The following is an 18144-nucleotide window of genomic DNA, read 5'->3' on the forward strand; positions in this document are numbered from 1 at the left end:
ACAATGTGTAGTTTTTAAAGTATATATTTCTTAATCTGCATGTTTTTTTTACTTCAGACATCTTTTTTTTTTTTTTGGGAAACTAAAGGAATACATATGTATACAAACATGATTTTACGTAAATATCAATACACTGAAGAAGAAAAAAGGAAAAAAAAGGGTTATAGTAAGTAATTAAAGGTTCATGGAAGGGTAATTGTATTTTCTGTGTGCTCTTGTATCATATTTTCCTTTGTAATGTAAATTTTAAATATTAATATTACTCTATATATAAATGGTGAAATAGGAAAATTTTAAGAAGAAATTAATTATTTAAAAAGTATTACTATAAAATCTCATAAATTATGGGAATTTGTTCTCCATTCATTCGGAGAAGGAAGTGTTATTTGGAGGATGTCAAATTACGAATAATTGATTGTCAGCCTTTCGAATCAGATTGTGTAGAGTTTGCCACAATGGTGCAAATCCCTGAAGATTGGCCTGCGTTTTCCAACCTCCTAGACGAATTCTTTCGAATCAGATTGTGTAGAGTTTGCTATGATAATGCAAATCCCTGAAGATTGGCCGGCAGTTTCCAACCTCCTAGACGAATTCTGACTGCTCCATGATTCTTTTCCCTTATTCTCATTATCGAAGGCTCTTATTGGTAACCTATCGAGGAACAAAAAGATAGAGGAGGAATAGGAATAAAAAAATGACTAGGAAAAGAAAAAAAATAATAAAACAGGAATGACTAAGAAAATCTGTTTCTTATCAAATTTGAATAAGAACAATTTTCTTCTACGATTACTAAAAAAACAAGGAATGAGTAGGAATAGTATGGAGGATCGAGAAAACGCCATTCTCTCTCTGTCCCGAATATCGAGAAACCAGAAAGCCTAGTTTGCTCCGATGCTGGTGAAGCTTCGGCTTGCCGGCGTCGGGATCTCGAATCTCTCCTTGTTTCTGTTTACATGTTGTGCTCTCCTTTAATTCCTTTTTGGCTCTTATCTCAATCATTCCGACGGTTAAAGAAACCCGCTCAAACCTTATCTACCCCACCGCCGAGCTGCAATTTCCAAGTCTTTTCCGGAGATAAACGGTGGGGGAGTCCGTCGATGACCCTTTCTCCATCTCAAACCCTTTTCCCAAACCCTAGATTGAAACAAATAATCTTGGTGCATCCTCAAGTCCTCAGATCCGAATTATTTCCTCCCTTGGCTGAAGTTTCTCTCCGTCCGGTGAAAGCGTCGAAGGTATACGGCGCTGCCGCGTCTTGGTTAGAGTGCTCTTGGCTGCAAAAAACGGAGACGATAACGAAGAGGACACCTCTGCTCCCCACTGAACGCCTCTGTGCCTCGACGACCTCGAGTTTCAGATCGTCGCTGCCCCCTCCCTCACCGGTGCTAAGTGGATCCGGGCTGAACTCTTACCCGTTGTTGCGCCGCCACATTACCGCCTCCCACTGCTCAGCCGTTGAGGAACTAGGGTTCCCTCTGTTGGCTCTTTGGTCACAGTTAGGCCCATTACCCATCCTTCGGCCCATTACCAAAAGAAGTTATCCATGCTATCAAATTTTAAGGCCCAGGTCTGTGCATTCCTTTTCTATACCAACGACGTCTCTCGAAAATCTTTTCTCTACTCTCTTTGGCGGAACCCAGTTGAGCTTTGGATTGATTGTGCTGAGTTGGTCTTGGTTCCATTATCTTGAAATCCTGCTGCCGTGTTTATCTTTGGTATGGCTTTGTGAAAGTCTAAACTTGCTAGCTCCCTTTCGACAGTTTGATTCTGGCTGTAGAGCTTCCCTACCCAGATCCGCTTATATTGGTTTTATGTCAAGCTCATCTTTAGTACTGATTGTTTCTGCTTGGTCAAGACGAGGTCTCCTCGGTAGCAGAACGTTGGTTTCTCCTGTATGGCTTGGAGAACGTTTATGTCGATGCCAGGGTAATAGTTTTGATTGGATTTCCGCAATGTTGAGTTTTAAAGGTGACTTTGAGCCGATAGTCTTTGTGACTTTGTTGCTTGTACCCATTGGCCCCAGATGTCACCTACCGCCACAAGATGGAATGCTTGGGTCTGTTTCTTTGTTTCAGGGACAAACCGATTACAGGCTTTGTATGGAATTCCTTGACCTCCATGGCCATGAGCTTCATGTGAGGGAAGACCCACCTGCCTTGTTACGTTTTGACACCCATCTCTTGCGAACCCCATTTGTAGCTTCATCTCGAATCATGAGGTATGTTTTTAAAAGCTTAAAGGACTTTGATCCAAGGCTATTGAACCCTCTCATGTATTTGGCGAGAAGGTCCCTGTGTGCTCCCCCTGTGGAGCTCTCTCTTACAAACTCGATTGCGTTATCCGCTAGAGTTACCTATGACCATCAGCTGGTCGAGGATTTCGTGAAGTCCAGCTTCAAAGACGAATCCGCTTTGGTCCCAATAGATTCTTCAAATCCCTTTGAAAAACTCATGGAACCCTTATCTGTATTTTCCTTTGCTTATCTTAAATCATGTTGTATGAACTCACCTCTTTTGAGGTTTTAGTTTGAATGAAAGTTTCTTGTTGTTCAAAAAAAAAAAAGAGTAGGAATAGTATGGATCTACATGTTAAAATTAGGAATAGAAATTACTTCTAAATGGTAACAAAAATGAAAAACAACAAGGAATAACACATTCCATTCTATTTATTTTCTAAGAACTGGTCACCAACTGAACACTAAGATTTCTCGTTCTTGTAATTCAAAAGCAGATTCTTACTCGTTCTTTTCCAATCGTTTGTTTCTGAAGCTACTTTTGTAATTTCTATTTCTCCGGATTGAGCTTCCAATTATGAAGTTTTATTTTAACCAACTAGATTTTAATCCGCGGTACACCGCGTGCATATAATTTTGTTATTATTTATATTTTATATTGTAGTTGTTATTTAAATACTGGATGTTTTGCAAATAGAGAAATAACTAATTTTTTGGCCGTTTGTGTGGCTAAATATTTATATTAATTTTTAATCCGTAATATACTTCCTGACCATTTGTTTGTTATATTTAGTTTGTTTTGTTTAGTGTTTGAGATTCTATTTTGATTTTTAATTATTACAACAAAAAATAAGGGATCTAAATACATAATAAGTCATTTATACTCTATAATTAAGTCACATTTTTTCTTAATTAATGATTTAATTACTCTACATAATCTTAGTTAAATCAACTTAATTTTATATGTTTTAGTTAAATCAACTTAATTTTATGTGTCAAATAATATTTATAATAGTTGACAAATAATAAAATGAGGATTTAACCTGTGATAGCATAAATTTAATGATATTTTATTAATTCCAACATGTCATTTTTATAACTCGTTTATTATATAACCATTTCAGATAGTATTTTAAAATTTTTTAATTTTATATATTCGTAATATTTTAAAATTTTATTAAGTTTATATATATTAATTATAATATTTAAATAAATGTGAATCGAAGTTCTTCTTAGTTAAGAATCAAAGCTCACAAGTTTTGGAAAACAAATGGCAATCAAATTGTTGTTTTATTTGTTTGCAAAAGATTAAGAGATATAATATCTTCAAAACACAATAGAAGATGTGGTTAAATATATCATAGTTTTTGTTTCCATATTTATTTTGCTTAGTTGGAATAGAATTTAAAATATTTAAGAAACAAAATCTGAAGTAATGCTATTTTTGGAAAAATTTTAGAGATTAACTTTGTAAATAAGTATAAATAAAAAGGTAGAACCCAAAATGTATATATAAATATACTATTTAAAAAGAACAAAAAAAAATCCAGAAATTGAGCTAGAGTACATAATTTCTGAAATGAGTGGGTTTGAATTTAATCCCATGCTCACCTTCCGCGCGTGATACTCACAGCCCAGTAAAGTCCAAAAGGCAATTTAGGTCAAATCTGATCTAAATCAAAATGTCATTGGGCGCGTGGGACTAATGCACAGTGTGTGTGTATCTCTTTTTAGTTACTTACTGTCTTAACGCAAAATCTTATTTTGGATCTTCTCGCCAGACTCGGGGTGATTATCATCCAGTGAAACCCGTACCACCGTGTACTCGAACAAAACAGTACACGCGTCGTGAGACGATTCGTTATTATCCATAACGAGTTCTCTGTTATCAAAAAACACAACAGGCTAAAGTCTTCTTAACTTTTAGAAGCCCATCTCGCCGTCCATTTTGTATCGGACGGTTGTTATAAAATCACATATTAAAAAACAAATATTAATAACAAAAAAAAGGTGAAGAGCGTCGCAGTAAAAGACCAGACCAGAGAGAGGGTAAGCAGTTTTTTATTTTATTCTATTATATTTCTTCTCTCTGTGTGTTGTGTTTTTAAAGACGAAGATAGATAAACAAACAGTGTTTTCGATCTTCTGGTCTCATCGAGATATTAAAATAAAAAATCCAGATTTTTATTATTTTTGTGGAGTTTGAATCTCTCTCTATCTACCTTCCGGTAGAAGAAAAAGGGCACAACTTTATTTGTTTATTTTCTTCTCCATTTTACCTAAATTTTCATCCAAAGTTTCTTGTCTTCTTTTTTTTTTGGTTTCACTCTTTGTAAGTGTCTCTCTTCTCTTTTATTTATTTGACTGTTGATTTAATACAATGGTGGTTGTGTTTTTTATATTTTTATTGAAGAAACACATATCTGATTTATAGGTTTTACTCTCTCTTTTTTCTGATTTTCTTTTACTGTTTTTGGATATTGTTGCTTTGTAGGGTGATTCTGGAAGCTAAGTAGCTGAGTTTAAGTTGCAGATCCTGAGGTTAGTGAGTCTTTTTTTTCTACAAGTTAGGTCGGATTCGTCTTTTTTCTTTTTTTTTGATAATAATGTTATGTGGTTTTGTTTCAATTGGTTGTTAGAAATCAGAAACTTGTATTTGATTGTTAAACAAAAATGTTAATGGATATTTTTTTTCCTCCTTTTGTGTGCATTTAATCTGTAAAAAAAAAAAAGCAAAAAACTCTCTTTAGTGGTTATTCTGGATTTGTTTGGTCTATTTCTGGAAGAGTTTTCAATGACCGAGTTTATCTATCTTTTTGTTGGTTGTGTAAGGTTGAGAGAGAGAGAGAGAGTTAGTGTTGTGTAATGGAGGAGGTAAAGGGTCAAAGAGGTAGTGGAACCACAGAGGCTGATTTTGTGTTACAATGGGGAGAGAGGAAAAGAGTTAGGTGTATGAAAGTGAAGAAAGATCAAAGCCTTACAAATGGCAAATCGACTGATTGTTTGACTAAGCGTAAACTCATTTCCCGTGCTGTCTCTTCTGAGAGAGGCTCTCCTTCTCGACATCTTAACCGTCCAAACAAGTAAGTTCGATTTGATAAAAAATAAATGGGATGAAATGGTTTGTTTGTGAGTTACAAGTTTTTGATGTAAAAACATTGTTATGTTTGTGCGGCCGTAGGATCACAGATTCACTAGTCAATGTGCGTAGATCGTTTGTGGCTTCGCCTGAGAAGGAAGATAGGTATTATACAACAAGGGGTTCTATGGGAATAGATGATAGTGGGAAAATTATTAAGGAACCTGTGAAAGAAACCAAGAAGCATGTGTGGCCAAAGTTGTTTATAACTTTGTCAAATAAAGAGAAGGAAGAAGATTTCTTGGCTATGAAAGGTTGCAAGCTTCCTCAAAGACCTAAGAAACGAGCCAAATTGGTTCAGAAGACTTTGCTTGTGAGTCCCTTTATAAACTCATCATTTGTGTTCTTCATAACTCCTTTCATCTCATGACTATGCATTATGCAGCTGGTGAGTCCAGGAGCCTGGTTATCAGATTTGTGCAAAGAGAGATATGAAGTAAGAGAGAAAAAAACTTCAAAGAAGGTATCTGATTTTTTTCTTTACGTTTCTTTGTGGATGTTAATGTTTATGTACTAGCAAAGATGTGTGATACATTCATATTGTGATGTAGAGACCAAGAGGGTTGAAGGCTATGGGGAGCATGGAAAGCGATTCAGAGTAAAGAAGAATGGTCGAAGAAAAGAACTTAAAAGAGATATTTAAGATTTTGGCGAGAAGTAGAAAGGATGTATTTCGCTTTTTCATCACATTTTCAGATGCCTCTCTTCATTACTACAAGTTAAATATGAGGCACTCGTATTTTTGCTGATGTTTTGCTTTCAAAGCTCATCTATCTTCTTTATCCGTCTCTTTTCTCACCTTTTGCATGTTTTACTTGTTGATCTGCACATAGAGAAATCATGTACACAACTGCGCTTAATGTTAGGAGGTTCTAGAATCTTCATTTGGGCATGGATGAGCGAGTGTAATGAGAACTCCAAAGCTAGATTAAAAGAGAGATAGTGAAAGAGAACAAGAGAGAAAGAGTGCTCATATATTAGAGTGGAAACGAAATCTGCACACAGATTAGTGTCTGAATATTACAATACACCAACCAAAACTGCAGCTACCACTACCGAGTACCAAACCTTTACCTAACAAGTCACAACTCTCCTATTTCTCTCCTTTACTCAGTTATGAAGTAGTTATTCTACATTTGATAAATCTGTACTTGTCACAATACCTACAAATGTACATTTGATGCGCGTCTCAAGATCGCGATGAATGCCGGTGAGCCATGCCTTAAAAGTGCTTTCTCCAGTGCAATTTATCCTCTCCGCAGTAAGCTTCGCAGTGCAAATCAGGACAATAACTAGAAGATTTCATCCCAAGACTTCAAAGGTTCGCCAGATAATGTGATGGCCAGGTATCAGATCAGGCGCTGTTAAAGAAAGAGTCAAGTCAGAATGAGGAGGAATAGAAAGAGAGTGAAAAGACCGGAAAAGACCCTTGGAGAAAGGTAAAAGAAAGTTACCTTCTCTAATGTTGCGTTGATCGTGGGCAAACAAGTCTTAACATTGAGACATAAGCCGTCTGGTTCCTTAAACAACACAAGCACTTGGACGATCATATGGCATGCCGGTTGGTGCAAAGGAAGGAGAGAGCCATCTGACTATACGGGCACTACAAAGCTTCAAGAACAATGGATGCTTTTGTGAAGACTGAAAGAACAAAAGGTGCTTCTTCCCCTGGGTGTATAGTGGTCGGGACAATAGTATAACCCTTAGGATCAGGGTCAAGAACCATTTCGCATGATATCTCCCGGGAATTCACATAGTCCGTTCCCCCAACAGATTCATGAAGAAATATGTTATAAGCAGCACGACGTCCACGAGTTTTAAGAATCCTCATTCCGATATAGAACAACTGTGAATCATGGCTTGATTGGTAGTTACGAAATCCAGGAGTTGTTCTTGAGAAACCTACGCCCTGTAAGTAACATAACGAGAATGAGCCGAAGATAGTTACATAAGAATTATAGAAAGAACAGGTTTTCATCAAGGGATAAGCATGTGCCTGAGTTAAGGTGATGAACACATGAATCGGCAAAGATGCATCAGAACCAGTTGCCCTCAGCCTGAATTGTGGATTTTGATGCCATGAGCTATAATCTTGGCAGCCACCAGCACTATAACCTCGCCATTGACCATGTACGGAGTAGCGCATCTCACGGGGGTAAACCCGACAAACATATATTGATCTGAAATGAATCTGGAAGTCTTGCCAAGACATCCAGAATATACCTTCTTTTGACTGTTAAACAGAATGCACAGGATCAGTACACAATAGACTTTACTGGATCGAAACATAGCATAATTACATATACACGCAATTATGTGTTCGTGAGCACTATGTTTTTGTTGTCCATGTGTGTCCCCATGTTAACAGTAAAGCAAAAATTTTAATAGCTTCTAAAACATCGGACCCCTAATCGGCTAAAAGAATTCAAGGAACACAAGGAATGAGCCGTTAAGAAGTGAAGCACGAGAAACTACCTGTGGAACATGCTTCAGTTTGTGCTTCATCCTATCAGTCCACTCTGGGGATGAGTCTGACCAGGGACCATTCCATTCAACTTCATTGGCCCATGGATTTCGGATCTGAACAAGTCTGTGCCCATCGACCTCTCTCACCTGAAGAAAGACAATAAGTATGTTAAATTGCACATTACAAAATGCAAATGCAACCAAAGACAAAATACCTGTAAGACGGAGTAAGCATGCCCTTGCACAATGCCACTGGAAGATACATGAACATCAGATCCAGATGGACTTCCAGCACCAAGTAAGAACCCCTCTTGTTTGAAGCGTAACAATTGAGACCATAATCTGCCACTTGCAAGATCTATTTGTGCTTGAGCACTCCGCAAGTCAATCTCCTCACCAGCTCCTCCGGTTAGGTCGACAAGAGCATCCTGAACCAGTCCCCCCTCCAGTGCCTCATAAGAACCATGGAGCTTGGCATATGCTTTCTCCACTATGGAGACCCACAGTTCATTGACCTTTTTGCTAGTAGCAAAGGCTGGTTTACCCGGTGATTCACATGGGATCCAGTCATCGATCACAACAGGAACCCACTCACCCTGCAAGGAGAAAGCAATCAAACTTTAAACCCCTTATTGTACATAAGTCATAGAAGAACCTGCATGAATCTACAATCAAGAGAACAAAGCAGTGCCCGTGAAAGAATGTTTGAGACAGGAACCTGAATACAAAAACGAACAGTGTAGATCCCTTCCTCGTTGTATTCAGGAGTAATGATCACTTCAGATATTCGTGAAACCTCTGTCAAAACTGCAACGGCGCTTAAGAACCAACAATCGCCCAAACGACCCTATAGAACAAGTAACCCAGTCGCAAGAATAAATCTCTGGGATGATTCTGAATGACATGCATACAAGACGCTAAAAAAAAGTAATTGATCAAACCTGGCAAACATCTGAAGGATTTGCATCCCCAGAGAACAGGCAGGGACCGGAATCACTACCGTTCTCTTCCACAATGGAGTCAGGTCTCATCCATTCAGAAACAACCTGAAATTATGACAAACTCAGAAGGTTAGAGTGCCCATCAAATCGTTAACTTTACTTGATCAATGTAAAGGCGGATTCTGTGTCCAGATACAATCACTTTAAGGAGTGAGGATATTTAACTAAAAACAGAAGAAAGGAGAAAATTTTCACAATCCCTACCTGCAATTTTGAAGGGGGATTTTGTGTATCCACGAATAAAGAGCGATCATTTGGAGGAAATTCCTGGTCAGTAAATTGCTTATCGCCTCGTGCAGAGAGAGCTTCTTTGACAGCCAACTCAACTGAACGCATTCTTTGATTTAAATCTTCTTCTGTCTCCATCCTGGGTTTCCTGTATCTCCTAGCAAAGGAATCAACACTCATTACAAAATCCCGACCCGATCGTCTTTTCCTCCCACTGGAATATTGTCCATCCCAATCTACGTCATCCCTATCATAGAGATCAACATCGGCTGGATCACTATCCCAACCATCGACCTGGTAAAATTAACCAACATAAATTAGTATAGCTCTAACATTAGCCTCCACAAACATCGGACTGATGCTAGCATTCAACAGGAGGAAACATACTCTGGGGGGTGAATCTGTCCATTGCCAATTATCATCAGACATATCAATCATGTCTAAGTCAGCCATGCCAATTTCTGCATGCAAAGAAGCAGCCTCGTCTTCACTTAAACATTTTCCCCAAAGGAAGACATCCATTATATGCATCTTTGATTCGACTCCATCACTATCTGATCTTCCGAATGCATCAACATCTATAGGTGGCCTAACACCCAACCATACTTCAGCTCCTTGTTCCCAAATGGCACTACCAATACTTAGAGGTAACCCAGTCTGGTAGCCATCAAATCCACCATCTATGTAACAAGTAGCTTCCCCCGCATCAGCGTCAATTGTGATTGTCACTGTATGCCACCTGTGATTGAAACCACAAACAAATATTAATATAACAGAAATCCATGATAAAATCCGAAACTTTTGTCAAACCAGATAATGAGAAATATACATCACAAAAATCCTAGAAATAAATTCTGACAATATGGAAATTGAGGGGGAAAAGAGTTTAGACCTTCCATCAGTTATGCTGGTTGCACCAATATACCACTCTCTAGCAATGGTTGTCTGTCTCTCACCTTTTGTTATCAACCTAAGCCCAACTTGGCCAGCCTCGATTCCTTGCTCAGAACCAGCAACCAGAATCTCCCAACATACTTTCTTTTGAAATTCAGTGCCAAAAAGACATACAGGTCCAGAATCGGATTGGATCATTGCTGTAATGGAAAAGCTAATCTTCTGACTTTGACAGACACTCGAGTCTATTTGGCCGCAATGTTTACCACTTATGATAGGTTCATCATCAAGAACACAAACTGCCCCAGATATTCCACTCTGGTAATAAATTTTCTTTGTTAATTCTTCAGCAATCAGCATTAAAAGAAAGTACACTTGCAATATATATATTTCTAACCTGTTGTGCACGTCGGTCTAGTTGAGCAGTGCGTATCCTACGTGCAATACCCGAGACTCTCTCTCTTGCAAAGGAATCCTCAAGGACAGAATCACCCCCAACAGCACGTATTGCAGCTGCCATGGCTGCTGCCTCTCTGCTACCAGCATTAGGAATAGATGGAATAAGGGAAGCTTCAATTTCCTTCCATTTGCGCTCTTCCTTCTCCAATAGAGCTTTCCTTCTTTCTTTACCTCTGCCTTCTTCTTCACGTCTCTGCATAAGGATTTCCTCTTCCATCTCTTTCTCTCTCAGATAACTAAAGTTCACAACACAAAAAAAAAAAAAAAAAAAAAGTGATAGGCAACAGTGCAAGTGTTCAGCTTCATCAAACCACTTATTAAAAGAAACCTGTACCTCTCTTGGATAATTTCAAATTGTCTTCTATCCTCTGGCTTCCATTTACTGATTTTTCTGGCACTTAAGTCCGAGAACCCAATGCTATCTAAGAAGAGCCGCAACCGTACCTCATCCTATACATCGTGATAATCCCGTCTTAGGCAAACATAGAGAAGAACATATGAAAATTTAGAATCAGTATTTACCTGAACTCTCTCCGCCTTAGCTGTCAAACCTAACAGTAGGAGTAAATAACCACCAAACTTGTCCCACATATACACCCATTCTGTATCAATTGCCTCTTCCAGCGCTAAAACTCTTGCATGGGCACACATGTCTCTTCTGTAATCTACATTTGTAGGTGGTTCATGACGGAATCCTTTCCCGCATTGCATTCTGTAGAAGATCGATCCCGCAACTCTTTCTTCATTCCTGAGACGATCCCTTAACTTCATGACATCATCTCTAGGAAGCACAAAGTTCCCTGCTTTATCACGCATCGCCGAGGGGTCCCCAACCAAAAGAGCTGCAGAGCTGGCGGACCTTTGAGGGGCTGAATACGTGCCGGATAGAGCATTTCTTGTCTGTAATTATTAAGTTGCAAAAGGCTTAGTAAATCATACATCCCATGGAGCTCTCTGAATTACGTGAATGTGTTGAAATAAGGCCAACAATCGAATATCAAAATAATTTGCAAGAGAGACATCAGAATGTAACTTACTTTCGTGGCAGATCGAGATATAGCTTGCACTATAGTATCCTTGCTAAGAAAACGTACAGCAACCTCCATCATCTGAAGACCATCAGAAGGAATTAGAGAAATGATTCAAGTGAACCACTAACCAATAATCTATATTCTAAGGAACAAACAGATCAAAAAAACAAGAAAACTGACCTCAAGACTCAAACAAGGGCGAGAAACAGCAAACCCAAAGGCTACTACAAGGGTGATAGCTGATACAGCAGCACCAGCAAACGGAGGATATATTATCAGACTAGCAACAACACCCCAGCCTTCTGTTGCCAAAGCAATTCCATACAAGACAAGAAATGCAGCACTGAAGAAATTCCAATGCAATCAATGCAAAAGAATATGAGAGTCGATCAGCTTAGTCCTTTATGTCATCATTTCAGATCAGCAGATAGCATACTATAAGGAGTACTCAAGTGGCTGAACATACCTGACATTCTTTCCACAATCCGCATGAGCATCGTAGACATATACAGGTAGTACTCTTGGAGAATATACCACAATTGGTGGGGATAGAAGAACCTAAGAAAAATATATATAGTTAATACACCGTTTGAAAACAGAAGCAGAAAAAGCCACAGTTCTGTTGAACTCACAGCTAATGCTCTTCCAGCCAACAGAGACAGGAATGTAAAATAACCAACAGATGCTCCAGCAAATGGTTTATCTGCAAAATAAGCATTTATGAAATTGCTATATCACTAGGGTAGGTCTCACCTCTACGAAGAGTCTACAATAAGATATAAGCAATCCTCACCTTGAAACCATCCAACAAGGAAGGCGGCCAAACCCAAAAGAAAGGCAAGAAAGCAGACAAAGGATGTCTGTTTCCGGGTCAAATAGAAATTGTTTGACGCCCAAAGATGGATTACACCAATTGCTACCACCATAAGGATAAGAACTAAGAGAAACGACACGCCTATCTGTTAAAACACAAAGATGTATCAGGTGGAGAAAGTTCAGCCAAAAGCTTTGAGAATTGTGTAGCAACTTTGCATTTACCGTCCATGGTTTGACTACAATAATCACAGCTGCTATCGCACCAATAAGAAGAAGAAGACCTATTGAAACAAAAACATATACCCCTCGAGATAGTATCCAACAATCATCCTTCCTGCAAAGAACAACCACAACACATTAAAAAGGACGATCTTATTTAAACTGAGAGTAAGATTAAATAGGCAATGTGAAGAACTAGTCAATGCACCATTTAACCATCCCACAGCATAATGAAAGAAGCGCCGGAATGCATGCAAGTGGAAGCAAGGCCGCAAGGAAATCGCCCTTTGTGGGCAACTGATCATCTCTAGATCTCACCACTTCCAAATATGATGTTCCACAAAATGCCACGAGAACAACTAGAAAGTAGACAAAAAAGCATTCAGAATTACTTAGAGAAGGAAAAAAATCCCAACCAAATGTGAGCAAACTAACAGAAACAAAAATTACCTGAGAATATCACGAGACAGACAGCAGAAGAGTGGGAAAACCTATAAGTTGCAAACCATGACACTATTGGCAGAATGGCGGTAACTACTAAAGCAATTCCAGATGCCATTGCCCAACCAAGGTATACGGAAGATGTATATGGTGACGTGAAGTTATTTTCTCTAGCACTAAACAGCTTGTACTTCAAATCATCCAAAGGTTTAGCAGATATAATTGCACCAAGAGCAATTACGGATCCCGCAAACAATATAACACAAATCCAAAGAATGAACCCCTAAAATGAAAATAAAGTTTAGTTAGAGATATTTATTTGACAAAGAACGATACGGGCAACTAGGTCAGGGAAAATAGACAAACCTTTATCCTGGAAGATCGTGAATCTCTTGCCTGGTCACCACATGATAACTGTGGAACCCAAAATTGGTACCCATTATGCATCCATATGGGAACAGCAATAGACAGGCATGCTGCCATGAGAGGCACAGTCAAGGATATTCCCAGGAGTACTGACGATTTACTGCAAAATTGAAGCAGGCATGAGAACATAAAAAAAGTGACCATGTGAGAAAAGTTGGTAGAAGTCCAATGAATGACATAATCCTGTGACCATTGTGGCGGTAGTCCAATAGAGAAAAAAAAATCACTATTACCTCAAGAACGAGAGTGATAATCCAACAGATGTGCTCAGCAGCCAGGCAACAAAGCCATACTGAAAACATAGAAACATAACATTATTTAGAATACTTAAAACACCACACGGCACTTGCATTGTCCATAAACTAAAGAGAATACTAAACTAAAGAGACCAGCCATACCTTGCGAGATTTTGATGTCAAGGCCATTTCTTCAACTTGAAGAGACCGAAGAAAAGCCATTATTGAACAAACAACAGGTGACAACAGCAGCACAGAGAAACCAAATTCGAACTACAATTAGATAACAAGTAAGTTAGTAAAGGTCCAAATAACTTTCATTAAAAATACAAGGATCACTCGAGTAATTTGGCAGTAACTTGCACCCAAAACCAGACCCAAAAAAGTTCCACAGAGACAAGAATCAGAGAGTGGAACTAACCTGCTGATGACTAGAGTTTATAATTGTGATGGTCTTCGGGCGAAAAATGGCGACAATAATTGTTTCGAGGATAAAGACAAGACTAAAGAGGCCCCATGCTCTCTCTGGTGTGCCCGCTACATGGTGCAGAACAAGTCTGGACAGCTTAAGCCACTTCTCTAGTCCACGGAGTCTCAATTCTTCGGATAAAGAAATCTGATTTGGCAAAGTATTGTCAACACTGTTTGAGTCAATAATTGTAATATCAGTGTTGTTGCGGTGATCTCTATCTGCATCCAAACTACTTCTCTGAAGTAGTGCCAAAATAGTTGGATCCAAGTTTCTTTCCTTCAACATTACAGCAAAGTTAGGGTCCAGACCCTTGTCTTGCAGCAAACTAGTCAGTTCAAGATCACCTTCTTTTGCTTTCTTTTTAAGTATCGAGGCTATTCTGGGATCGTTTAACTGGTCCTGGAAAGCAAGGGCCAAATTCAAATCTAAAAGCTGCTGGTTTGCAGAATTCGATGTGCTAGACTCGTAACCTTGGCTATCAAGACCACTGCTTGAACAAACAACAAGAGTGTTATTCTGATCAGAAGCTTTATCCAGAAAATAGGAAGTTCCTGCTTCGGGCTCTTGGACCACAGAACGACATGAACTACTACGTAAACCTAAGCTTGGTCTTCCACTTTCTACACTTTTGTCGCTATTGATACACTCCTGAGAGCTGCCTGTTCGAGTTAGATTGTCAGCCGTGCACAATTCTGCAGTACGATTGGCTTCATTAGTACAACCAGCATGGCCAGCATCGATACTACTACTTCGTTTCATACTGGAGCCACAACCATCTGAAGAACTTGATGAACTATTCTGCTCCTTTCTCCGAAAACCTTCTCTCAAGCGGATCACTGTGCTCTGTAAGGCATCTCTTCTTGCAGCTGATGGGTCTGTTATTGATAGATGCCGGGAAACAGCAGCACCTGATAGAACTGATGCTACGAAAATGTAACTAATACAATGCCCTAGGTACCTGCAACAACAGAAAGGATAATAACTTTCATGCCATGAAGGGACAACCTTTAGATCTATAAATAAGTAACAAGCTTTTTAGCACAGATACAAACCAGTAGTGTATGCCAAAACATATTAGGAAAAGACGGGAAATGCCAGCAACAAAAAGTGCCAGAACACGATTCTGAAGAAGCTTAAACCCATACAAGCATGCCCCAATATTCCAGTCTACATGAAAATATTAAGCACGAAGATGAGTTGAGAAATAATTAAATAACCTGCTTCTACTCCAAATATATGTACATAATATTTATCTTTTTACCAAGAACAATAACTGCAGCTGATGTAATTCCTCCAAGCCAACGTGATTCCCTAGCTGTGAGGCCATATAGGACTGAGTAGGCAAGGAGAACTACAAGTGAACCCAGGTACAGGAGGCCAAGATGTGAAGCTCTACAAATATGCAAGAAAAAAATGTTTATAAACGATCTTCAAGGGACAAAATAGATATGCCAAAATTGCAGCTGATTGATAAAGATATGACCAAGAACATTTCTGCACTCAGTAAACAAATTATAACACCATCCATAACACCTCTATTGGGAAAAAAAGTAAAGCTAGAGAGTAACGGCAAAATTACTAGCCCTGAATCCTGTTCAGATTTAGGTTGATTCTAAATATACAATAGTTTGTTGATTGAAAAATTCAGGAGCAATCATTAAACAAGGGGGCAGCTATGCCAAGAATTATAGAATTTCTAGGTAGAGAGCAACAAAAAATTACCTGCTGGTTTGCCGGGGATATAATTCATTGGGATCAGGTGGTTCTGGCAAACAAGCCACAGGACCCACTTCTATACAATCTGAATAAGCAAATTTATATGCCCTCCTTACATATTCGTCCACATCTAACCCATTTCCTGCGGTGATGGAAAAATTTTGAACAATTTCAACTTCTTCAATTGAGGTTGGAAGTCAAAACGTATGCATGTTTATCGATATGGAAAATTTGCTTAGAGCTATTACAAAGGATTGAATAGACAGATCAAGTTGAATACACCGCAATTGATTGTTGATTAAGGACTGGGAAGCCATGTAAGGATTGGGAAACTTTACCATTAAAGACCATGCGGCAGATAAATAGCATGTTGATGGCCAACGCAATTGCTGATACACCGAAAAAGAAACCAGAAGGAGAATATTGCTGAGATGCATGTGCACCAGCCGTAACATAGACAGCACAAAGTTCATACGCACAGAGTAAGGCAACACCAAGAAGGAGAAGTAAAGCGACAGCTCCTGTTTAGTCAAAGGAGAATGTAAGAAAGAAGTTCAATAATTCATTCACATAAGTATTGACGAGTCAGGTATGTTCTCCTTTGTTCCCATTCCTACATCGGATACTTACATACACTACCACTACGTGCCACCACTATTATCAATCATACAACGCCAGTCCAATGTTCTGAAATTAAGACAAAAAAAGAGTTGAATTGTAGACATACTTGAGCTTTGCCACTGGGTCCTCCACCAAAGCATGATTGAATAGAATGCCAGTAAAAGAGCTGTTCCAGCCATTATTATCGCAAGCCCAATGATATCTCGATCCAAAATCACAATCAGCCAGGAACCCCATCCGATCAAGATTGCAATAGGGGATACTACCACAATCCACGCAAAAAGGGATAACACACCACATAGTGCATCAAGTTGAGGACCTTGGAACACTTTTGGCCATTTCCTAGCAAAGATCCAGCTGCAAAAATAGAACACATTCCAAAATCATTCACTCCACTAAGGTTCTAGGTCAATATAACAACAAACAAAAACAACACCTAGAGCTGCCGAAACATATGAATGGAGTTAGGTACCTATAGAGCCGCCACGGCCGCCAATTCACAGCCCAAAGTATCCAAAACGAACCGGAACCGAAAACCGTGAAAAGGGTACCCGAAATTAAACAAGCAAGTAAGACTCCTCGCTCATCCCCTTCCATGGCTTCTTCTCCCACCTACAACACCATGCAACTCGGAAATCAAAATTCCATCACATGGAAGTTTAAAAAAAACCCAAGCTTTCGCCCAAATCATAAAATGCGCAGCTTCAATTCCAACCAGCTTAAACTCAATTTCGCAAAATCCAGCTCAAAATTTAGAAACTTTACCTACTTGACCGAAGTGAGCTTACTGTGCAGTGGCATCGAAGCAGAAAGAATCCCTTAAATAAAAATCGAAACTTTTAGCAAACTTGGGTACAGATTTGGGTCACTAGGGTTTTAAAATCAGAAGGAATCAAAGCTGTAAAGTAGAGTAAGAAAAGAGAAAGCAAGAAACAACAAAGCTAGGGCTCACTGAAGAGCTTGAGAAAAGAGGAAATTAACTTCCTTTTTTCTAGGGTTTGTTCTTGCTTTCTCTGTGAAAAAATGTTGAAATTTTTTTTGAATAAAAATCTTCAGAGAATTTGTTCTCTCAGGTTTTTGGGGGAATGGATAGAGAGAGAAGGTGAGATTAAAACCCTACCCTTCGAATGTGTGAACCCGTCCCGTAGCTACAACCCAAAAAAAAAAAAAAAAACTCTCTCTCTTCCTCAAAGAGACGACGTATTGTAGAGAGAGAAAAGTTCTTTGTGGAAAAAAAAAATAAAAAACAATTAAAAATAAATAAAGCTATGAGCACTGTCCGAACAAAGGCTAAACGCACGTTTGGAATCCACGTACCAATGGTGTATCGAGTGATGGAAACGCTTTGAGTGTTTATTTGGTGAGTGAGAATGGAATGATTTATAGATACGGATTTAGCTAATTTAAGATTTGTCAAAAAAAGACTTACAAGTTACATCTGTTCTTAATTGTTCTTTTTTTATCTGAATTTATACTGTATGTGTTATCTAATTACAACAAAATGTCGAACAAGTTTTATTTTGATATAAATATTGTGAGTAAATATATATATATATATATTACTAATGGAGGAAAAAAAAAGAAGACAAAAATTATAAAATAGTACCTAATCCATGAATATGAATAGTATAATTACTAAACATGTTGAAGTAAGTCAATTCAGGTTATAGGCTCAAAGCTCATAACCAGGAAAAAAGAAGTGGAAGACCAATGTCTCTGTCACCAAAAATTTTAAATCATTTAACT

The 18144-nt window shown here is 38.5% G+C and overlaps 2 protein-coding genes across 3 annotated transcripts; one reads left to right on the plus strand and one right to left on the minus strand.

The window, feature by feature from the left end:
* Positions 1-4268: 4268 nt before the first annotated feature.
* Positions 4269-6154, plus strand: LOC104742974 (uncharacterized). Of its 2 annotated transcripts, none has more exons than XM_010481767.3 (6): positions 4269-4565; positions 4728-4774; positions 5066-5316; positions 5415-5685; positions 5758-5835; positions 5924-6154. In XM_010481767.3, the coding sequence occupies exons 3-6, from the start codon at positions 5099-5101 to the stop codon at positions 5972-5974; spliced, it is 618 nt and encodes a 205-aa protein (XP_010480069.1). In that variant the 5' UTR covers positions 4269-4565; positions 4728-4774; positions 5066-5098; the 3' UTR covers positions 5975-6154. The 2 variants fall into 2 exon arrangements, with proteins under 2 accessions (XP_010480069.1, XP_087350583.1); XM_087494457.1 differs by having other exon boundaries at positions 4277-4565; positions 4728-4778; positions 5074-5316.
* A 174-nt stretch (positions 6155-6328) lies between these two features.
* LOC104760034 (calpain-type cysteine protease DEK1) lies at positions 6329-17572 on the minus strand. The gene is made up of 33 exons (XM_087494456.1): positions 17519-17572; positions 17164-17216; positions 16871-17010; positions 16505-16755; positions 16116-16298; positions 15784-15919; positions 15323-15453; positions 15114-15228; positions 14011-15019; positions 13752-13862; positions 13587-13645; positions 13294-13453; positions 12937-13210; positions 12695-12845; positions 12490-12601; positions 12245-12410; positions 12084-12154; positions 11918-12009; positions 11632-11794; positions 11458-11529; positions 10943-11320; positions 10755-10870; positions 10359-10656; positions 9960-10279; positions 9455-9806; positions 9044-9361; positions 8780-8884; positions 8557-8685; positions 8054-8434; positions 7848-7985; positions 7369-7605; positions 6827-7281; positions 6329-6733 (listed from the first exon to the last, which is right to left on the minus strand). Exons 3-32 carry the CDS (start codon positions 16993-16995, stop codon positions 6976-6978), a joined length of 6459 nt encoding a protein of 2152 aa, XP_087350582.1. The 5' UTR covers positions 16996-17010; positions 17164-17216; positions 17519-17572; the 3' UTR covers positions 6329-6733; positions 6827-6975.
* Positions 17573-18144: the final 572 nt, after the last annotated feature.

The sequence above is a fragment of the Camelina sativa genome, chromosome 17 (genome assembly GCF_030686135.1).
Source record: "Camelina sativa cultivar CO46 ecotype springtype chromosome 17, ASM3068613v1".
NCBI classification, from domain to species: domain Eukaryota; kingdom Viridiplantae; phylum Streptophyta; class Magnoliopsida; order Brassicales; family Brassicaceae; genus Camelina; species Camelina sativa.

Excerpts from the sequence above, each read along its gene's own strand:
- LOC104742974 (XM_010481767.3), top strand. The coding sequence starts at position 5,099 with ATGGAGGAGGTAAAGGGTCAAAGAGGTAGTGGAACCACAGAGGCTGAT. Across the intron at positions 5,686-5,757 it reads TGGTTCAGAAGACTTTGCTT|CTGGTGAGTCCAGGAGCCTG; the intron begins GTGAGTCCCTTT and ends TGCATTATGCAG. Across the intron at positions 5,836-5,923 it reads AGAAAAAAACTTCAAAGAAG|AGACCAAGAGGGTTGAAGGC; the intron begins GTATCTGATTTT and ends ATTGTGATGTAG.
- LOC104760034 (XM_087494456.1), bottom strand. The coding sequence starts at position 16,995 with ATGGAAGGGGATGAGCGAGGAGTCTTACTTGCTTGTTTAATTTCGGGT. Across the intron at positions 15,020-15,113 it reads TGTTTTGGCATACACTACTG|GTACCTAGGGCATTGTATTA; the intron begins GTTTGTATCTGT and ends CTGTTGTTGCAG. Across the intron at positions 10,280-10,358 it reads TAGACCGACGTGCACAACAG|AGTGGAATATCTGGGGCAGT; the intron begins GTTAGAAATATA and ends ATTTATTACCAG.